This window comes from Tenebrio molitor, chromosome 9 (assembly GCF_963966145.1).
Source record: "Tenebrio molitor chromosome 9, icTenMoli1.1, whole genome shotgun sequence".
NCBI lineage: Eukaryota > Metazoa > Arthropoda > Insecta > Coleoptera > Tenebrionidae > Tenebrio > Tenebrio molitor.
Window position 1 is genome coordinate 5,833,126 of NC_091054.1, and position 21,396 is coordinate 5,854,521.

Below are 21,396 nucleotides of genomic sequence, written 5' to 3' on the forward strand. Positions count from 1 at the left end.
ACAATTAGTTTACACTTTTTTGTTTATGTAGTCGGGTATCCCTGTCGACCAGATGGCATAGTCTCCAGTGGCGGGTAGCGTCGAAAATTTTAAACAATTTTAACTCATTAACGAGAAGGTTTACATTACAAAACAGGTTTACAAAAAAAATATATACAGGGTGTTATTGAAAGTTGTACAAATATTTTAACCACGAGCTACTGGCTTCATGTAGAACTCGGAAAAAATATCTAAAAAATTCTATGTCAAAAAATAAAATGACTAATTTTTTGAGCTACAATTTTTTTTAATTGCTTTTAGTCTTCTACGTTGTCAAACAACCTCGTAGGTAAAATTTCGGCACATTTTAAAAATACACCCTGTATATCACATTTTATAAAATGTACACCAATGCGCTTTCCTTGTTTTAAAGCATATTTCCTATAGGTTACTTCGCATTGGCGTACATTTTATAAAACATGATATACAGGGTGTATTTTTAAAATGTGCCGAAATTTTACCTACGAGGTTCTAGGACAACTTAGAAGACTAAAAGCAATTAAAAAAAATTGTAATTTAAAAAATAAGTCACTTTATTTTTTGACATAGAATTTTTTAAATATTTTTTCCGAGTTCTACATTTCTTGCTCTTGATGAGTTTGATTGCTAGTTAAAATTAATGTGCATACTTATTTCTGTTACAGGCTGTATGTATCAATATGTAACTAATGTTACTTTGTGGAGGTCGTCTCATTTATCTTATAAAATTTCAAAAAATTTGAAACAATTATGAAATGTAAGTAGGAAGTATTGGATTACTTTCTTGAATTACTTATGTAAATAATTGTGTTTATCTTATTTATAAATAAAGATAATTCAGAAAATGTTATAAATAAAGTAACGTAAATAATAATTCATTTTAGTTGTATTGCGACTATTGCGAGTGTTTAACTTCTAAAAGAATAATAAAAGTTACAATCTAAAAGACTGCTCCTTTGGTAATTTTACTCTTTACTTATTTTACATACAGGGTGTTATTGAAATGCGTGGATAAATTTTAACCACGAGCTACTGGCTTCATGTAGACCTCGGAAAAAATATTTTAAAAATTCTATGTCAAAAATAAAGTGACATTTATTTTTTGAGCTACAATTTTTTTTAATTGCTTTTAGTTTTCTACGTTGTCTCACAACCTCGTAGGTAAAATTTCGGCACATTTTAAAAATATACCCTGTATACTGTATGTATCATATTTTATAAAATGTACGCCAATGCGAAGTAGCCTCTAGGAAATATACTTTAAAACAAGGAAACATAACGATGCTTGCTTGTAACAAATTGAGAAAATTGGAAAAACTCGACCCTCGGGTTTGGTTTGTTCAACTTTTTTTCGATCTGTTATGAGGCAATTAGGGACCTTGTGGAGTAATATTCAATTTCCACTTCTCCAAAAACAAAGATTTTTTTGTTTCAGATATCAGCCCCGAATCGAAATCGTGGCATTGGTTCTCTTCGCCAAACGTCTTCGCCGATGCACCACATATGCAACCCGAAGATCGGCGGTAAATACCTCGTCCACCCCGAGGCACCGGCTACCTCACTTACCCACTCGCAGCACGGCGTGCCATACCGTGCAACGAAGTGCATCCCGTAAAATAGTGGGAGTAGTCCCGTCGCTCCGCCGCGCCGGTTCTTCTTCTGCTGTTCCGCCAGTTCGTTGCCAGCGTTCGTGGAGGTTGGTTGCCCCAACTTCCGGTTAGAATCGTCATCGCCGGAGCGTAACGCCGACCTCAAAAACATTTTTGTTGTTATCGTACACTCGTCGCCCTGGTTACCGTTTTCAACAATCGATAGCGTCGAGACGCGAACCGTGCTGTGGTGCACCATAAGACATGTGTGATTTTTGAAAAAAAAAAAATATATTAAAGACATTTTGTTATCGAAAAACGATGGAGGGACAAATTGTTTTTGGATTTTTGCTTGTGGCGGTTCTTGGACGGACGTGCTGCTGTTTGGAGTTGAAGAACGGCGCATACGAGGACTTCGTCGTCAAAATCACCGAAGGCGTCCCCGTCAAGGACTGCAGGATCGTCCTTGATAATCTCGAGGTAAAAAAACCGGAAAAATATGTCGCATTGTCGTCGCTTATGCAACGACGGCGCAAACAATAAATTACGAAATCGAACATCAATTTTTCGCCAAGTTTATTTACTACAACAAAATCGTTGTGCACGGACGGCGGACCGTGACTGATTTTTGACTTTTGTTCTTTTGTTCATGGTCCGTGATGCAATCTGAGCGGGTGGTGATAACGCGAAAAATTTCGCGATATCGCCACCCTCGAGTCAGCGTCTGGGAGCCGTCGTTGTCGCCTTTTAAAATTCCCCGATAACGAACCACTTTCGAGCTTAATGGCTCCCGAGAATAAATACCGAGATTAATTTTTATCCGAGAACGGTTTTAACGGCCTGCCAGGCCAGTCATTAGATTTTTTCCATTGTCCTTTAACTCCATCACGCCAGGACAATGTGTAATTTCATGCACGTTAAAATGCACCGTCCAACCTTCACATGTCTGAATTTGATTTGATCCGAACGTGGCGAAAAAAAATCCAATTTTGGCTCGTTAAAGCGTTCCTCTCACGAGGAAATCATCCGCGGACGGACGGTTCTCCGGGTGAAATCGAGAAAAGCCTAATCAATTTCGAACAGCAGAGATTCGATTTGAAAGTTGGAGACTGGGATATTTCTTTTATCTCTCTATTGTCGTTCAATTAGACATCGACTGACTGTGTTTATTTAATTGTCGATGGTACTTTTACTTGTGTAGTAAAGCGTAAATTCGGATACGCTGCTCCTCGTGTTTTCACTGCGGTCCTTTTTTGCAACGAGGTGGAGGTGAGGTTGTGACCTCCTTTGTGCGAATATTCAAAAAGCTTAAACTAGTCGCGCCGATGCCTATGTAAATAAGGTAGATAAGCACATAAAAGTTCTTTTTGTGCTATGCGGATAACTTGCCAGTTATTCATCTAATCGTATCGTGTTATTTTATCAAAATTTTTCAAGCAACAGTCAAGGCATTCCTTTTAACGAGCCAGTTCAAAGGCTGCAACGTTCGAATGGCGGGAATTTTTCGGATGTCAGTACTAGATATGATCCCACGACAAAGAGTACCACCATTCAATCTCGTAGACCGACAGTTGTACCGCTCTAATTTTCTAATAATTACCGACATTCTCTCTGGACCCTGCTGGTACACAATAAATCCAATTGGTTGTTTGCGGTTGAATTTTTTTTTTTCGGAAATATGTGGGTTATCGTTCTTTATCACTTCTTTGTAAATTCGCAATGAGCCATCAAACTTTACACTTTTTCACTCGACGAAAATGCTGCCGCTGTGTCGTTGAATCCTTTTGAATCCAGTTGCGTACACACTCATAATTCACAATTGATTCAAAAAACATATTTATGAAATTTGCATCAAAAGAAAATTATTAGTTTTTGAATTATTCCAATTTTAACATTAACAACGAAAAATGACCAGGATTTACAACTGCAGTGTCATAAATAAATATGTACCTCATTGTTGGTAAACAGCCAACAAACATCTGTTGAGAACTTTTCTAGTAATTTTTAAGTCCCTAAAGGGTACCATAAACAACCCATGTCAACTTTTTTTGTGGAAGTGACCGCCAAATTTAATAATAAATCATTGCTAAATTTTGCACTTTCATGTCAAATTCCATTTATGTATGTATGTATTTCAAAAACCGGTGATGTTTTCATGATTTCAATATCAAAATCAAATTTTTCCAAAACGTTTGAAAAGACTCGCAGGTAAAATAACAGGACCTAATTTTTTTATGGGATACATTTTTCAATTTTACGCAAACTTTTTGCTTTGACAATTTTACGCGTTGAATTTGGGGATTTTTATTCTGGCCCGAGAGCTTTAGCTCAATTTTCACCTCAATATAATAAAAATGCCAAAATATCAACGAGCAAAAATGTTTAAGTAAAAATTGGGAAATTTATCAGATATAAATACAGGGTGTCCCAGAAATGGCGTACTAACGGTGCACTACGGTGTAGAAGAGATTGCCGTAAACGTCCGAAAAATGTTAAAAAAAATCTATTGGACTTATTTGATGATTTAGCGGTCTTTGAAAGTGGCACTCAACAGGTCAATTATTTTGAAATATATGCATGAAATTGTCATGATAGCTACCTCTAATCGTACATTTTATCACAAAGTACAAGATCACTCACTACCAATATCTAGTCCTGCATAATAGAGAATTTAGAAGCTTTGGAAATCGAAAAAATTATTTTAAATCCACTACGGTCACATTGCAAGGTAATGATGTACGAATATATCTTTGTTTACATTGAATTACCGTTAATAATAATAATAAAAATAATTAATTTTTTTGTCGGAAACATTTTTTCCATATTTTTTTCATGTACATTTAAACATCCTCGAGAAGGTATTAAGTAGTTTGTACGCCAATTTTGGGACACCTGTAGTTGGGTCGTGTTATTTTTGGCAAGATTAATTCCAGAATACAAACTTTTATGTTAATTATTTATTTATAATAAATGTACCTACAGTTATTAAAAACACAATTGTTATAAACAATTTGAAAATCTGACAGGAGCAGCATGCAGTTTTAATCACTTTTGACAGATGACAAGAGTAGTAGGACGTTTTTATCGCGATAAAAATTTTTGACGAAAGCAAGCGCTCTGATTGGCTGAACACGCAGGTTTGATGTACATACGTGGGAATTAATCAGTGAAAAATTATGTAAATTATTGTAGCGGTTATTGAATTAAAAGGAAATACTGTTTCATTAAAAAAATTGATATCTCTACAGAATGTTCCGTAGCGATACAAAATCATTCCTGAATTTTTTGACAATTTAAAATTGATTAGAAATGGGTGTTTTCGATCGGGCGGTAAAACTTGACTCACCCTGTACAAATACGCCATAGTTTTTCCTTTTTATTTTAATTCCAGATATTTTCCTTGAGCTCGAAATCATTTACCCAGATCAAATACTCACATTGACAGTCACACAATGGTGAAATGCGTAGATGTGTGTTGCAGCTTGAGAAACTGAGTCATTCAAATGGTGCATATTCTATGCGGATTTATTATGCATCCTCCATTTAACGTAAATATTTTCTTTTCTCTTGTCTGATAACGTCTCCCTTTTTGCTTCAAATATTATCAGACGACAACGAGTACAATCTTTGGAAAGTTATAAATGTTTGCTAAAACTCTAAAGTAAAAAATAAACGTTGACGTCTTCATAATCATCACTTTCAGATGGTGAGAACAATAATATATCTTTTTTTTTCCATAAACACATTGCACGATCACTAATCGCTCATAATTTTTTCGTGGAAGCAGTTTTTCCATCCTTTTTTGATCGACACTAAATGTTACGTAAATGTGGTTGTCGTTTTTTATAACAGCCGTGATTTATTCCTAGATTTATTTTCGTATTTGTCGGTGCATACTGTGAGGTCCGGAAATTAAGAAATATATGATTGTCTCATGCTCAATTTTCGATAAGTAAATTATGTGAAATTTAGTTATTAAGAGTAAATTGTTGAAAAGGAAGAAGTCAAGCGGTCAACTCCGAAACTTTCTTAATTTAAAGCTTTTGGGAATCGTGTTCGCAAATTTTGTGAAAAGAAAAAATTGACTCATTTGTGAATGTGAATCACTCCGTGTACCTACATTTATTTATTTGCGTAGGCGCTGTTCAGACGTGCTAATTTTCATTGACGTCTTCACTGGAAAGTAGCCTAATGGGCGCCCGAAGTCCTGCTAATCAGGATAATCGTTCCGAAACTGATTAAACAGCGTCACGCACTCGTTTCGTTTTTGCGCGCGATGACGTCGAAACGCCTCATTTTCGTTTTCACCTCTGCGAATTAATAATTCTCTCTTCGCCTTGGAGGATCGAAAAATCCCTTCCACCGTCGCCGGAGGAATTCGAAAATCGTCACGTTTTCGCCTCGAAGGTCGCACGAAAAAATGCGTACATCAACAGCACAAACACGACTCTTTAAAAACATCCCGAGGTGAAAACATTATCGAATGGTAATGACGCCATCGTAATTTCAATAACAAACGGGCGAGCGTTCCGCAATGCGATAATAACATCGTCGATTTGCGATCGTAATTATCCGACGCATTTCCAAGGATGCCCATCGCAATAACTCATTTTCAAGATGGCACCACCGCTGATTTTCCCCTTGACATTCTCTTCTCCGGTTCCGAAGAACAAAGACTTGCTTTTCGTTTTCGACGATGCTGATATTTAGATCGAAGACGTTCGCGTTTCGTGACCGAAAGTCACGTTTCTGGATCGAGAGGATACGTGTTGGTCGACGTTTCGTCGGCGGTTGGCGTGAAGACGGGCGATATCGACGATGCGTGAGACGATCAGTCCGACGACGAAAATCATGGCTACCGTGATAATTTCAACAATTGAAAATAAACATCCAGTGTTTGTCTATCAGTTAACACCTGCAGCAGAGGTGGGCGAGGCCCGGCAAGGTTATATTGGATTATTAAACAATCCCACGGCTCTTCGTTGTCCCATCGGATTCCGGATTTGTTGGAAGTTTTCAACGCGGAAGATGCACCTAATTAGGAGGAAACCGCAACCGAATCGGTACGGCCAAAGCAACCGCAGAACCTAATTCAATATCGACGCCGGCTGACCGCCTTGATGTCTTTTTTTTGGCCTTCGGGAACGTGTAACAGAAGAGGTACACGGTAGCGGCTGCCGGGGGCCCAACGGAGATCGGTATTTTCTGGTTACAATACGACTTGTCATAATTTAATATATGAAGCTGCTTTGTGATGGTTAATTAACTGTGTTGGCCACCGTAGGCCGATCGTAAATTATGTAAATACGTACTTAATCGATGGCGGGGCCCCCTTCTACGCAACGGTAATTGCGGCTCTGCGCCGTGAAAAAGCGAACGTATTTTTCACAGGTGAACAAGAATCGAAAATTAACCTTAACAATATTAATTTGTGTTAGTTAATCAGCGAGGACGATTTATGAACATTCCGATTTTATCATCTGTTGGGATCGAGGGAAATATGCAAGATTAAAAATGAACATCGTCCGGTGTTGGAGAAAAGTGGTGTACAGGGTGGCCGAAAACAATGCGGACTAAACAGATAATTAAATTGCGACGTTTGCTTGACTCATTACAGAAATGTCATTTAAAAGACGCAACCCTTTAAACCGTGACTGGAGTGGCATTCTTAATTCCTCATGCGTTACACATCGCTTCCGAATTGGAGGTATTTTACGCACTAGCTTTTATTTTATATACCTGGGGGTTTTGATAGCGTATGTTAACCCTTTGAAAGTGCCTGCATCCATAGTTCACTGAAAATGTTAAGGAATGTGACGTCAGTATCAAGTTAAAACGTCTCCAAAAGTTCGCGTAACCCTGCTCGAACTAAATACTGTCAAATTATTGGAGCAAATTGAAGTCATTTTAAAAGTTCAACTTATCCAACCTAACAAAAACCGATCAAGAAGAAGGGAGAGATCAGACAAATAAACGCATCGCAGACCACCACAAAGAATTTGTGAAAAGTAAGAATTGAATTAAAAAATTACTTGCGACGTTTGGGGATTGCAACGTAAAAAACGAAGACCGAGGTGACACGACTTCACGTTGACGCCGCTCGGATTAAAATCGACAACAGAAATGAACGAGGCGAACTCGCTACACCGCCATATGCTCGGGACAGATTTATCGTTATTGGGCAGCTATCTGTTGTTGTATTGAATGAAACAAAGTTCAGAATACAATTAGGAATGTTTTCTTTCTAACAAACTTTGTTTGAAGAAAATCGATACGGCAGTTTTTGAATTAGGTGGATTAAAAAAGACAGCTGGACAGACAGAAAAAAAACCTGTTTAAATGTTTTCTGGATGTATCGCGTAAGTAACCCGGAAAGTTCGAAAATGCGCTTAAATATTGAAATAATGACAGACACTCCAATTTAATTTATACGTATGGTTAAAGTGCATCTCGTTAAATGAAAATCACAATGCCGGATTCTGTTAAATTTGAGTGTCCCGGAAAATTTAGATTTAAAAGTCAGTTTTAAGTGGAAGTATCGAGTGTTCAATTGAAAAGTTCAAGTAGTTTTTGAATTTTTCACAACATTGTGAAGTATGTCTTAGAAGATCAATGACAAAAGTTAGGTTAGGACCACGTTAAGAAGTGAGATTTTTGACTAAGTTTATTTTATATGTAATGTGAGTCCCAGGTTTTCAAAAATGTTTATAATTGGAGCAGGACATGTCTCAGGCTACATGTTTGGTAGTAAACTCTGTCCACTGATAGATTGCTTGACATAAATGTAACTAAAAGTGTTCACTCTACGCTATAAGAAATAGATCCGGCGCGAAATTTAAAAAAATGAAAGAACAGGTTTACACGTGATGTTTTATTATTATTCTGCATGTTTGCACTTAGGAAAGACGAAAGAAAACTTCAGTATAGCAGGGGTAATATATTAGGTTTTATTAATACAGGGTATTTCAAGAGTGATAATGTGCCCCATGGATTTAAAAATGCAACGCACAATACATTTTCGAATTTCCGAAAAAAGCTGGCTACTGAAATGAAAATATCCAGCTTTTTTCGGAAATGGCTAAAACAAATAAGAGATTATTTAATATTTAATGCATGAACAAAAATTACCTCTGTATCATTTTCGATGTTTGTAATGTCACTTAAAGTGTTCATTATGCTAGATTCTTGAGGCACTTCACAAATTCAAAGAAATCAACAAAAATCGCAACGGAGAAGATCAAAACAGCAACACGATCAAAACTAATAACTTTTAAAACCAGAGGAACGCAAAACAAAGCTCTAAAGATGAAAAATCGCAAATCTAAATGCTTAAATCACTTGACAGCACTGACAATTTCAAATTTGAAATGTCATATAATTTATTTTTCGCGTGGGTTTTATAACAACCAATGAGAATCAGTGGCGCGAATGCTTCAAGATAATACCAACACAATCTATGATACTTTCTTAATATTTTAATGTTATGGTTTGGGGATTTTGTTATCTAAGGATATTTAAAAAAATGCATTCTATCAGTGGACGTAGTCTAACATCGAATTCAAAACCTCCTAATTTGACGAAAGTCGCAGCGATGTGTAATCTGTCAAATTTTAGGTTAGATGTGTTTTTTGTGTTGAAAGGATTAAATGCACCGATGAACTTTAAGTATGAACCGTGAACGATATTTCAGAGTAGCTAGTCAATTATTTTAGGCGGTTCAACCTTGCAATACTTCTGTCAGAAGTGACCTCAACTTGAGTGTAAACGAAACAGGTTAACAACATGTGAATTTGTACTTATTTATTAACGAATTCACAAGTTGTAGTTCAAAAATATTTTGAAGAGCACCGATAAACAAATAATAAATAACTACTATGTACTATCGGAAAGCAAAAAAAAATTGGTACAGTATGTTACTATAGACACTTCCAAAACTCATTCAAAGTCATTCAGTTTGGAAGTACATACTAATATTTGCAAATCAGACATTTGAAAGTCATAAGTTTCTTTTTTTTGTGATAACAAGGTACATATTTGCCCATAACCCACTTAGACTGTAATAGATCATTTATCGTTCTTTGTGTGAAAATATGTATCTACATACTCTTAAATGGAATTAGGAATTGGGATATTTCAACAAGATTTGATATTTAATAACTTCTTTGACCTTTACAGTTATGTAATTAAAAAAAAAAATTGCCGTTTTTCATAGTGAAAAACGTTTCGAAAAAATTTAAATCTAAACATTCTTTTGTTCAATACCTCCCTAGAAAGTGAGTCTGTATCCGTGGTTACTAGTGGGTGAAGGTTTCACTTTCGCTCACGCATAATTGAAATTCGATTTTATGAAAAAGAATTTGTATATTGAAAATAATTACATACCAATAATAGCTACATGTAACAATTCATAATTTTACATAATTCATCACAGCGACAGTCACCGAATATGCCCATCATCATTACAACTTTCTGAAGGATCCACTCTTGGTCCGCCGCTTCCAGTAAAAACTTGCAAACATCGTTTTTTGAAATAGTTGCAGCTTTTTTCGGCAGATGATTTCTACATTTTGTTTTCAAAAACGAGGTGAGACTGCTGAACCTGTACCATTTATTATATTAAAACCTGGAGATGTCAACGTTTTGAAATACAAACAGTGAATTCTTCAACATTGAATATTAGTGGAGTAAAATCACATATCTAGCTCGCTTATTTCTGAGGGTAGGTGATTCCAAGGTATAACTAAATGTAGAGGACATTTTGGGGCATAAGGAATGGCCATCTACAACTTTTTTTAATAGGACCGAACTTTGAAAACGGCCTTTATACGTAGTTGAGGTGTAGTCCGAAAAACTACGTTTCTCGTAACATTTAACGTTGTATTAATTCAACCATTGAAGCTATAATTATGATTTTCTGTATATTTGTAGTAAAAAGTACAGCGCTTCCAATAGTGAATCGCAAATTTCGCAAATATCGATAGTTTTGAAAAAAATAATTAATAAATTTAGATTAATCAAAAATGCGCATCGTAAACTTCACTCTGCTGGGACCTATGTGAAATGTTGAAAATTTCGATACACATGCAGCGAGTCAAATGTAACTAAGATATTGAAAAAGTTTTTAAAAAAAGAATTAAGTCAGTAGCCCGTATACTTTTTGAGAAAATAATTTTTTTATGCGACGAGCCAACGCGCCGGGCGGCTCCTGGCAGGCAGATATAACCCGACACGCGTATTAAGTCGTCTATTGATGTAGGGATTGTAGCAGTCTAAAAACAATAATTGTAAAATTTTGAGTAGGTAAATTTTTTGTATTTTTGCTAAAATTTACCTATTTTAAATGCTCTCGTCGTCATCTTCATTCTCATATACCTAAACAAGAAACATTGTTGTGACATTTTTTGCAAGAACAATCTGCAGCATTTTAAACCTTCCTTCATGCACATACATTTATTATTTTGGCATCATTGGTCTGTGCAAAAAATGTTCATCAGTTTTTTAATGTCATTAGGTATGGGATCCATTGTAGCTAAAACAGGTTGTAAAATGCCCTTGTTTAGATTGGGAGATTTTAAATTGTATTAAATTAACCCAGCACTACAATTTTACATTTTAATGAATTTTATGTCAACCAATCTCTCGCTGGACAAACTATACATGACTACACAACGATATACGTAATTGATCAATGCATCTAAAATTCGAGTGAAGTATGTACATAATAATTATTATTTTTTAATGTTAATACCTTAGCACATGTTGACCAAAAGCATCATCTGTTGGTGGCAATGTTTTAGCAGACTTATTGGGGGTTGTAGTCAGTTTATACCTCAGTTGGTTTAATATGTTAATGGTCTCAGTTTTATTTTTTAAAAAAGCCAGTGCGAATTTAGTATCTAGAAATTTTAACACCTCGGTCATAGTCATCAAGTTTAACTTCCCTAACTCTATAAATGTTTTCAGAAGGACATTGTATGCTGTTTTTTTTTACCGATTTTAAAACGTTAAAAAATGCATCGCTGGTAACACTTGCAAATTTAATTTTCACATATGTGCACTAAAATACCCATAGGTAAATCTTTTGACATACTTAAAATGAGCATATTTTGCAAAAGAACAGGAAGTAAAAAAAGAGAGAAATGAACTGCAATTCAAACTAGTATAAAATAGTATATTATACACCAAGGTGAGGAAGTTCATGATTATAGCCAGAGCGCCAAGATTAAAGCCCGAGGCGTGCCGAGGGTTCTAAGGTGCGAAGGCTATAAGGGACTTCTTCACCGTGGTTTATATACTATTTTTTCCATTACTAGATACGTTAAAACCCTTTCGGATAATAATTATTACTAAAATTATTTTGTCCGATGCGACGATCCGAGTTCTCATTTTTCAACGGTTGCTATGAAAATCGTCTACGTTAACCAATGAAATCAACGAAAATCTTTCGTTGCTAGGTGACGGCTGTTCATTATTCACCTAGGTTAATAATGAAAATCATTATTAACCTTGGGAGAGAAATTCTACTTCTGGGGTCGGTTCGAGAGTCAATAATGAAGCCTTCTGAGACTAGTAGTGGAAAAAGAATATTTTTTGATATTGATTGACTTTGAAGACATTTTTCTAACATTTTTTATAGGAACAGGAGAATCGACGAGAAATAATATTTTGCTTTTTTTTTGTAATGGTATTGCTTATCTATCCTTCTTAAATAAAAAAAAATAATTAAACAATAAATGTATGTGCATCAAGGAAGGCTTAAGATCCTGGAGTGATTGTTCTTGCAAAAAATGTCAGAACAACGTTTCGTGTTTATATGAGGATGAATATGACGAAGAAGAAATCATTTAAAGTAGGTAAATTTTAGCAAAAATACAAAAAATTTACCTACTCAAAATTTCACAATTATTGTTTTTAGACTGCTACAATCCCTACATCGATAGACGACTAAATACGCGTGCCGGGTTATATCTGCCTGCCAGGAGCCGCCCGGCGCGTTCGCTCGTCGAATAAAAAAATTATTTTCTCAAAAAGTATACGGGCTACTGACTTAATTCTTTTTTTAAAAACTTTTCCAATATCTTAGTTACATTTGACTCGCTGCATGTGTATCGAAATTTTCAACATTTCACATAGGTCCCAGCAGAGTGAAGTTTACGATGCGCATTTTTGATTAATCTAAATTTATTAATTATTTTTTTCAAAACTATCGATATTCGCGAAATTTCCGATTCGCTATTGGAAGCGCTGTACTTTTTACTACAAATATACAGAAAACCATAATTATAGCTTCAATGGTTGAATTAACACAGCGTTAAATGTTACGAGAAACGAAGTTTTTCGGACTACACCTCAACTACGTATAAAGGCCGTTTTCAAAGTTCGGTCCTATTAAAAAAAGTTGTAGATGGCCATTCCTTATGCCCCAAAATGTCCTCTACAAGATAGTATAGGTCTCATTTAGTTATACCTTGGAATCACTAAAAGTCATAATTTCAGTCCGATTTTACTCCACTATATCTTGACCCCGCTGATGCTGCTTTTACACTTTTAAAATATGCCATCATAACATTTTCGTCTTTTCCCTTGATCCATTTCTCGGTCTGCCATTGTGTAAATATTTCCAATTCTTTCTGGTATCGTAATTTTGATTTCGTAGGCACCATTTGATACTTCGCGGCACTTGCCTCTTCCAGGACATCAGGAACATAGAATTCTTCAACATCCATTTCCTTTATTGACTTTACAAAATTTTGTTTATTTTGATTTTTTTTTTCATAGCAACAGATCTCTCCGAAAATGTGATTTATTTATTTTATTTAAAATTTTTAATACAAAGTTACAGACTTCACTTTCTAAGGAGGTATCGAACAAAACCAAATACAGCACTCGAGAGTAAGGCCGCTTTCGTTCACTTGAATTGAATCTTGCATCGTCCACTCCGTTACAATTCGCGTAAACAAAAGCTTTACCTTCCTTTCTCGTAGTGTAAATAACTATTCAGTTTTTCTCAATTGTTTTTCTTCATTCTCTTATAGAGAGAAAAATGTAATACATATAAAAATGTATACACCAATTAAGTCGTTTACTGAAGATCACGTGGTCGGACGACCGTTTAAGAAACACTAATTTTGTTAATGGCATCCAGAATGTAAACAAGGGGCCATCAGGTTTATTTAACTTTTTGTTTACGCTGAATTGGAGCATTTAAGAGGGATTTTCAGTTTTATAAATTACTCTTCGCACAGAAACAATTAGAAATACTTTTTTTTGTTCGACACTGCCAGAATTTGAGAAATTTCTCCTGTGTGATAAATGTCACAACTTGTCAAAACGAAACGTCAAGCTAATTTTAAAGATTTTTAGCGATTTGGAGCCTTTAAGGGGCTCGTCGAACAAAAAAACGTTGTATTCAACTCGTGCTTGTGTAAATTGGGCATTTTTTGGCATGAGTGGGCCAGTTTAAAACGCGAGTGAAATGCCAAAAAAAGCCCAATTTACACACGAACTCGTTAAATAAACTACTATTTTTATCCCTACGTGTTCTGTGCCGATTTCATGAATAATTTCCTCTCTGATGTAATCTCGCTAATTGAAAAATCAATAAATAAATCAAGAAAAACAAGATCGTTGCACCTGATTATTCAATTTCTTCCACGCCACATTGGCCAAATGACCACATTCGATGTTTGAAAACATTCTCGTCCGACGTTGTTGGTTGGCATTTCGTTCGAATCGCATATTCGAGATTTTCCTGGCAAATTGTTTTCAACTTTCAATTAAAATTTTTCACCGAGCACGCCGTTTGGAAATTAATCCACCTGCATGGGTGGCAGCAATTACGACAGGTGTTCGTGCGTTGCACTTTACTAATCTGCAACTGCTGCAGAAATTCGATAAGCTAGACGACCGGTGGCACGTCTTCAACCTGACGGGGCCGACCTCTGCTCTAGATTCGCTCGTTGCCGCCGTCGTCCCCGTCGAGCGTGGTATTTTGACAGAAGACATTTATTTGCACAAGTCGGCGGTAACAATAAATTTTTTGTTTCGGTCGCGTCACCACCGTTACTTTACACGAGGCATTTAATTAAACGGCAGATTAGTGGAACGAGCCGAGTTCATACCCTCCATTAGGCCGTACAAAAATCCATTAACCTTCCGGACGACCAGACGAAGTGTTAAAAGTGTCAAGGGGGGCCGCGGATCAAATTTCGACGTTTTTCACCGGCGTACCTGCTGTTCACACCGCATAATAAAAAGCCACAATCTCCGGAAAAATCTAAATTGAAGAATCTGATTCGTCATCTTCCGTAATTCAATAGGAAAGTGCTCTCTTTAAGTCGGACTGTTATTACGCTAAGAGCAACGGCTAAAAACGCCAAATTTTGCCCACACACGTCTCCACGATCCGGTAATTTACCCTTCATCATCTGATTACACGGCCAGAATTAACTCGTACTAATTTATCGGTGCCGTGGGAACCACCGTCCCCGGCACCGCGAAATCGATGATGCGCCGCCACCGGTGCCGCCATCGATCCGAGAAGCCCCGCCGAAAAAAGTCCGAATCCGGACCATTAACGACCTTAACGGCGGGTCACGCATAAATCGCAATAAATCCGACGATTTGCTTTTCTCCGACAATAACGAGCGATAAAAACGAAAGAACATGTACAACTCCCGTTAGGTCGCGAGTCGCGACCACCTCTGACCCCGTCACTGTCGTCCTAACGGCACTCGGGTTTTGTCGAGGAGTCGCCACTTTCAGTTTCGTCGGCGTCGTCTTCGTCTTGATATGGGCACGCGTTTTTCCCAATGCGATTCGGATCGTGATCGCTTCGAGGTGGACCCGTTCACATGTTGATCCGATCACGATTTTTCGACACAACTGTGAGAAATTTCTCGAGTGCGGTCTACTCGCCGAGGAATTGCTCGCCTCACACACACCACACACATCTCTAACAGTATTGCTTTAATCCATAATAAATTTATGGATGAGGAACGCGGCAACCGTACGCGAACAATGGATGCGAAGGAATTTAACGACTCCGGTGCCACACAAAACCGACCGTGCCAGATGCCGCGAATAATCGGAGTTGACTTGTCCGAGTCGTTTTTCGAAATTCGCCAGCCTCGAGTGCAGAAATTGATCATTTTGTTTGTCCGGTGAAGATTTTTAAGAAGGATGCCGGAGCGCGCCGATAAATCACAACTAATCCGTATTGATGGCTTTTTAAAAGCTCGAGTGGCGGCAATATCGATGCCGCCAATTACCACCGCGAGGTCTTTGAACCGTCCCGAATGAGAAGAATTTCTCCTTTTCATAGCGTCGTTACCATTATATTAATATTTCTTGTAATTAACGAGAACACAATTAAGCTCGCGCTTGCAGTAATCCTAAATTAAGAAATTTTTTTAACTGGGACGTCTCGTTTCCCCACGAGATTGCGCGCTCCTAATTGGCGCGACTCTTCACCCAAAGGTAAAAGGGCAATCGCGGATTGGATGCCGTGAAAGTCGTCAATTGTTGTCGACTGGCTCATATGGCACGGCATCTAGGCCATCACGATCTGTTGCGTCTGCGGTACGTAATTATAAAAATCCTTATCATTACGTAACCAAATTTCGGCCGTGTGGGTGTGTCATTTTCCATAAAAGACATAACGAAACGTTCGTCTAACGGTACAGCACACAATAGTAATCCGGCCGTCATTCCTGCCGGTAATTAAGGCCTCGAGACGTTCGCCGTTTTTAATTGCGGAAGAGATAGATGTGTTAGCCAAACAGGTGCGACAAATCGGCCGATGCAAATCGAACGTTTTGTTGGTTGATCACGATCGGCAGTGCTGCCGCCCCCGGCGAAATTCGAAAGGATTCTTCGTTCGACCTTTAATTACGAGGAAAAAAATTAATAACGGCCAAAAGGTTAACACCGCAGCAGGTTTTCTTCGCCATCGTAATTGCTCGGGTGATGGTATTTATAAGTTGCGATGATGCGCATGTATGTTTACGTTTTACGTTCTCTTGTGTGTTTAGGTTTTTTTCGAGTCTTCTTCTTACTCAAGTTTAACGTTTCGAGTCACGAAGCGCCTTTCAGTTCTCACGGCCGGGACGAGCCAAACTGTTAATTTACATCCTCTCGTGATGGACGCCGTCCCCGCACATCAAAGGGCCCCCGTTCGATGACTTCCCTTTGTTTCCTGCGCGATTCCGATGGGAGGGCGGCGCATTCTTCCCTAAACTGTTCCTTTGACATGTAAATCGGACGATGTCTTTCTCCTGAATATGCAAATGCGAAATGCACCACCCTATCCGATTAGATTAAATTCCCTCCACCGTAGTTGAAGAAGAGATGATGAGTTTCTCGATGGTTACGACGAAAGTGGGTTATAGATTTGCGATGATGCAAGCGCGTTTCTCGTGACCTCGCCGACTCGATCCTAGTATTTTTTTTCGTTTCAGGAAACCCTCACAAGTGCGTCTCAATACCTGTTCTCCGCCCTCGACAGCAGGGCCTTTCTTCGTTCGGCAACTGTCTTGCTTCCGCCGACGTGGCCGGATTCTTGCGCATCCTCGACCGTCGTTTCCGGTTCGGGTGAAACCCCCGATGTGACGGTGTTGCCACGTGGACCGTCCAGGGGCAGGATCTACACGCAACAGTCTCTGGGCTGCGGAGAGCCGGGAGATCAGATCTATCTGACCTACGAAGCTCTGATGCAGCGGGACGCCACCTTAGGTAGGTTTTGGTCGCGCTTCGCGAAACTAACTAATCGTCGATTCTTGTGTGCAGCCCGCTCTGTGGTCAAGGAGTTCGCCAAGTACCGGTACGGCGTCTTCGACGAACAAGGCTACCGCAACGACCCCATCTACCCCATGTGCTTCTACGACGACCAGACCAAACAGCCCAAGGCCACAGGGTGTTCGGATCTTCCGATAAGCGACAACGGGTGAGTGAGGACAACGAGAAAAGGTTTGCTGGAGTGCCTGACGCTCTTGTTGCAGGATTTGCACTTCCGATCCCAAAGCCGAGTACAACACCACCAAGATGGTGGACGCGAGGGCTCGCAGTTCCATCATGTTCGCCGCGGAAGCTCCGCAAGTGTCCATGTTTTGCGACGACGGCAATCACGATCGATTCGCACCGACCAAGCACAATTCGATCTGTCAGAGACGAAGCGTTCTCGATGTTATCATCAAGCATCAAGATTTCGTGTCTGGTAATGGCATCAACAACGTCAACAGCAACCAGTTGATAGACACGTCTATCAAAATCAGCTACAAGAAACAAAACTTGACGCGCTACGTTTTTGTTCTTGAGAACACCAAAGACATGATGCAGAGAGAGTCGTGGAGTTATCTCAGACTGGTGTTGAGATATTGGGCGAGGAACATACTCCCGGGCAACACCGAAATCGGTCTAGTTTTGGCGGGGGAGGGTTCCTCCAAGAAAGTGGTCGATATCGTCTCGGTCGACGACAACAAGAACAGAGACAGAGACAATCGAGACATGTTTTACTCGAAGATTCCTTACACCCCCGCCGAGCATCTCCAACCGGGATGTCTGGATTGTGCGATCAAAGAGGCGGTGACGATGTTGGACAACAGGACCAAGACGAACGGTCCGGCTAATAACGTCATCGTGATAATAGCCGCGGGCATGGAATCCAACCAGCAGATCAACAAAACTTTGGAGAAAGTGAAGAAGATGAAGACCAAAATCGCCACGATCAATTATCCGACGATAATGCGAACAAATTTGTTGAACTCGTTGGCGGAAGAGACCGGAGGTGTCGCTTACACAGTTTTCGAACGGAAATTGAACGTCGATACGACGCTGCTTTCGACGTATTTCGAACTCAAGAACGTTCTTTGCGACATCGTCCAGAGATTCTACTCGGGAAGCGCTTCCGATCTCCCGATTGAGATCCACCGGAGGGAGATCACCGACGACGGCCGCAGCTCCATCACCGGGAGCTTCATGTTGGACTCCACCATGGGAAAACCGTCGCAGTTCACGTTCTTCACTCACAACTCGGTCACTCCCCTGATCAAAAGTCTCAAGTTGATCAGTCCGAGTCACCAGGTGTTCACGGAGAGGAACGACAGATACATCGACTTCAAGATGATCGGCTTGGCGGCGAACATTTCCGAAAGCGGGACCTGGACGTACGTCGTCGAACCGTACTCGGGCAACCCCCAACCCCACTTCTTGCAAGTGACGGCCACTCCGATCTCGGCGACCGCACCGGTGGTGCGAGCTCGATTTTGGACGCACAGGAATCAAGGTCACGGTCCTCTGATTCTCCTGGTCGAGGTGAAAAAGGGCGAGATCCCAGTTTTGGGGGCTAAGGTCGAAGTTACCGTGGCCAAGCCGGAGATTAACGGTTCGATGCCGCACAAGAAGACGTTCGAATTGTTGGACACCGGGTCCGGGGATCCGGACGTCACCAAGGGTGACGGGATCTACACCAGGTACTTCGGCGCGAGCGAGACCGGTGCCGGTCTGTACAGTTTCGAAGTTGCCATCGGCGATAACGGAAACACAGCGTACACGTGGACGGATCTGGTGAATTTCGACGGTAAGTTTTGCGAGTTGCGAGTTCGTTCAGTTCTGCAGCGGTTTTTCTGTTGCAGATGACAGACCTTGCTGCGGTTCGTCCATCTCTTCGGCCGGCGTGACTCCCATCTCGCCTTTCCAACGCGTCCTGCCGAAAGTAACGATGATGATTACCGCGGAAGACATCGCGTCTGAGAGCGAAGTCCCGGCCGGTCGGATCGGCGATCTGAGGGCTCAAGTGATTCCGGAAGACATGAAAGCTCGCCTCTCTTGGAGTTCCCCGGACATAGGAGGCCAATCGGTGTCGCGCTACCAAGTCAAGTACGCCTTCAACGTCCAAGACATCACCGACGGTTTCGAAACCAAAGCGACTCCGTGGAACAACGGTCAGGCGATTCCGCTGGCGCCCGGTTCCGAGACCACGTTCACTTTGGACATGTCCCAAAATAAAGATCTCCTCGACAAACCTCTGTACTTCGCTATGAAACCCTACCCGCAATTTTCGTCCGACATCAGCGGACCCGTCTCGAACTGGGTCCGAGTTCTGGTACCGTCGCCCCCGCCGCCACCGACCGTACCTCCGACGTACGCGTCCAACGAACAAACTTTCTGGCCCAACAACGTCAACTCCGTGGGAGTCCATCCGGTCAGTCCCAGCATCTCCAAAACGATGGGCTTCGGACTGGAGTTGATCCTGCCGATAGTCATAGGATTTATCCTTTTGATAGTCCTCCTGATCGTGTACTGTTATTTCTGCGTTTTGAAAAAACGCGGTCATCGCGATTCTCACAAGAAAGGCGGCAACAATTCGACTAAAACTGACAAGCTATCTTCCACGATCACCATCGTTCCGAGCACTCCGCAGAACTTGCCCCAAAACCAAAACACTTACGCCACGGATATACCCGATCCTCATCAGGTCGGCGTTCCGCTGAAGTACGAATACGAGGAAGACGCGAAGAAACGGTATTCTCTGGTGAACCAACAAGAACAACAACTGATCGAAGAATTGAAACAACAGCAGATGGCGCACCATCAGCAACGCGACATGGGAACCCCCAACAACGGCTATCAAGGATTGAGCGTCATCTCCAACGGCACTCTGAACAGGAACGGTCATCCTTTGAGTCCTTACAATTCGTGGAGCGCCTCGCAGTTGTTGCACGAACACGAACGCAGGCACAGCCCCATGGAAAACATGGACGACCAGATGATGAATCCCCATCAAGAGCTGCTGATCAACCCCCAAGTGGATCACATGTCGCTCAACGGACAAAATATCGACCACATGAGCTTGAATGGACACCTAGTTCCGGAACACTATCAAAATCAGCACCACATTCCGCCCCCGGTGCCCCCGTTGCCCGCTTTCAACTCCAACGGTTACCCTGTCAACTACAACATATACGGAGTGCATCAGGGTAATCAACAAGGACACCCCATATACCAGTCCATGCAAAGAAACGAGACTCTGGTACCGTTCAATCCTAGCTTGCAAGGATCGTTGTCGTCCGTCAACAGCGGTGACAAGAAGAGGCGGAACGTGACGATGGTGTAACGGTGCGTGATCACGGAGACTTGTACTACGTATTTATGACGCGAGGAGTAATTTTTGTTTGTTGATTTTTTTAAATCCTTTTGCTAGTCAATATCCATGTACGTTATTATATAAAGCCAGTACTTAGTATTAAGCAATGTTTGTAGTTTTATACAAATTTCATTTGAGACTGATCTCACGTGTGGGTGGCCGTTCTATTGAGTTTCGTATTGTTTAAATATTTTGTACATAATTATTATGTAGTTGTTTGTTAGGCTTAAGATGTATATATATTTTCATAATTTTTGTAATTCGTCGACAAATATAATATGCAATAAAATATGTACTTTTTTTAGTTCCACTCGTTTAGTTTTTCTTCAAAAAACTTTGAAAACCTTTCACATTTGATGTAATCCCAAAAAACAAATGTATGAAAAACAGTCGATGAGTTAAATAACACGTAAAATAAAGAGCGATCATAGTAGTTTATTTAATGAGTTCGTGTGTAATTTGGGCTTTTCTGACAGTGTCGAACAAAAAAATTAATTTGTAATCCAGTTATCTATGAATCCGAAATCGTATGTCGTTACTTGAACTCCACTCTCCAATAAACAAACAGGTTAGATCTCGACATAATATCAGTCGCAAAAGACATACGGATTCAAATCCATGGATGACTCGATTACAAATTAATTTGAT

At 39.9% G+C, this 21,396-nt stretch overlaps 1 protein-coding gene across 1 annotated transcript; it reads left to right on the plus strand.

Moving 5' to 3' along the window:
* Positions 1-915: 915 nt before the first annotated feature.
* Positions 916-21,058, plus strand: LOC138137976 (calcium-activated chloride channel regulator 1-like). Its single transcript, XM_069057604.1, has 6 exons — positions 916-977; positions 1,454-2,087; positions 17,066-17,339; positions 17,394-17,550; positions 17,606-19,182; positions 19,238-21,058. The coding sequence occupies exons 2-6, from the start codon at positions 1,929-1,931 to the stop codon at positions 20,716-20,718; spliced, it is 3,648 nt and encodes a 1,215-aa protein (XP_068913705.1). The 5' UTR covers positions 916-977; positions 1,454-1,928; the 3' UTR covers positions 20,719-21,058.
* The last annotated feature ends 338 nt before the right edge of the window (positions 21,059-21,396 follow it).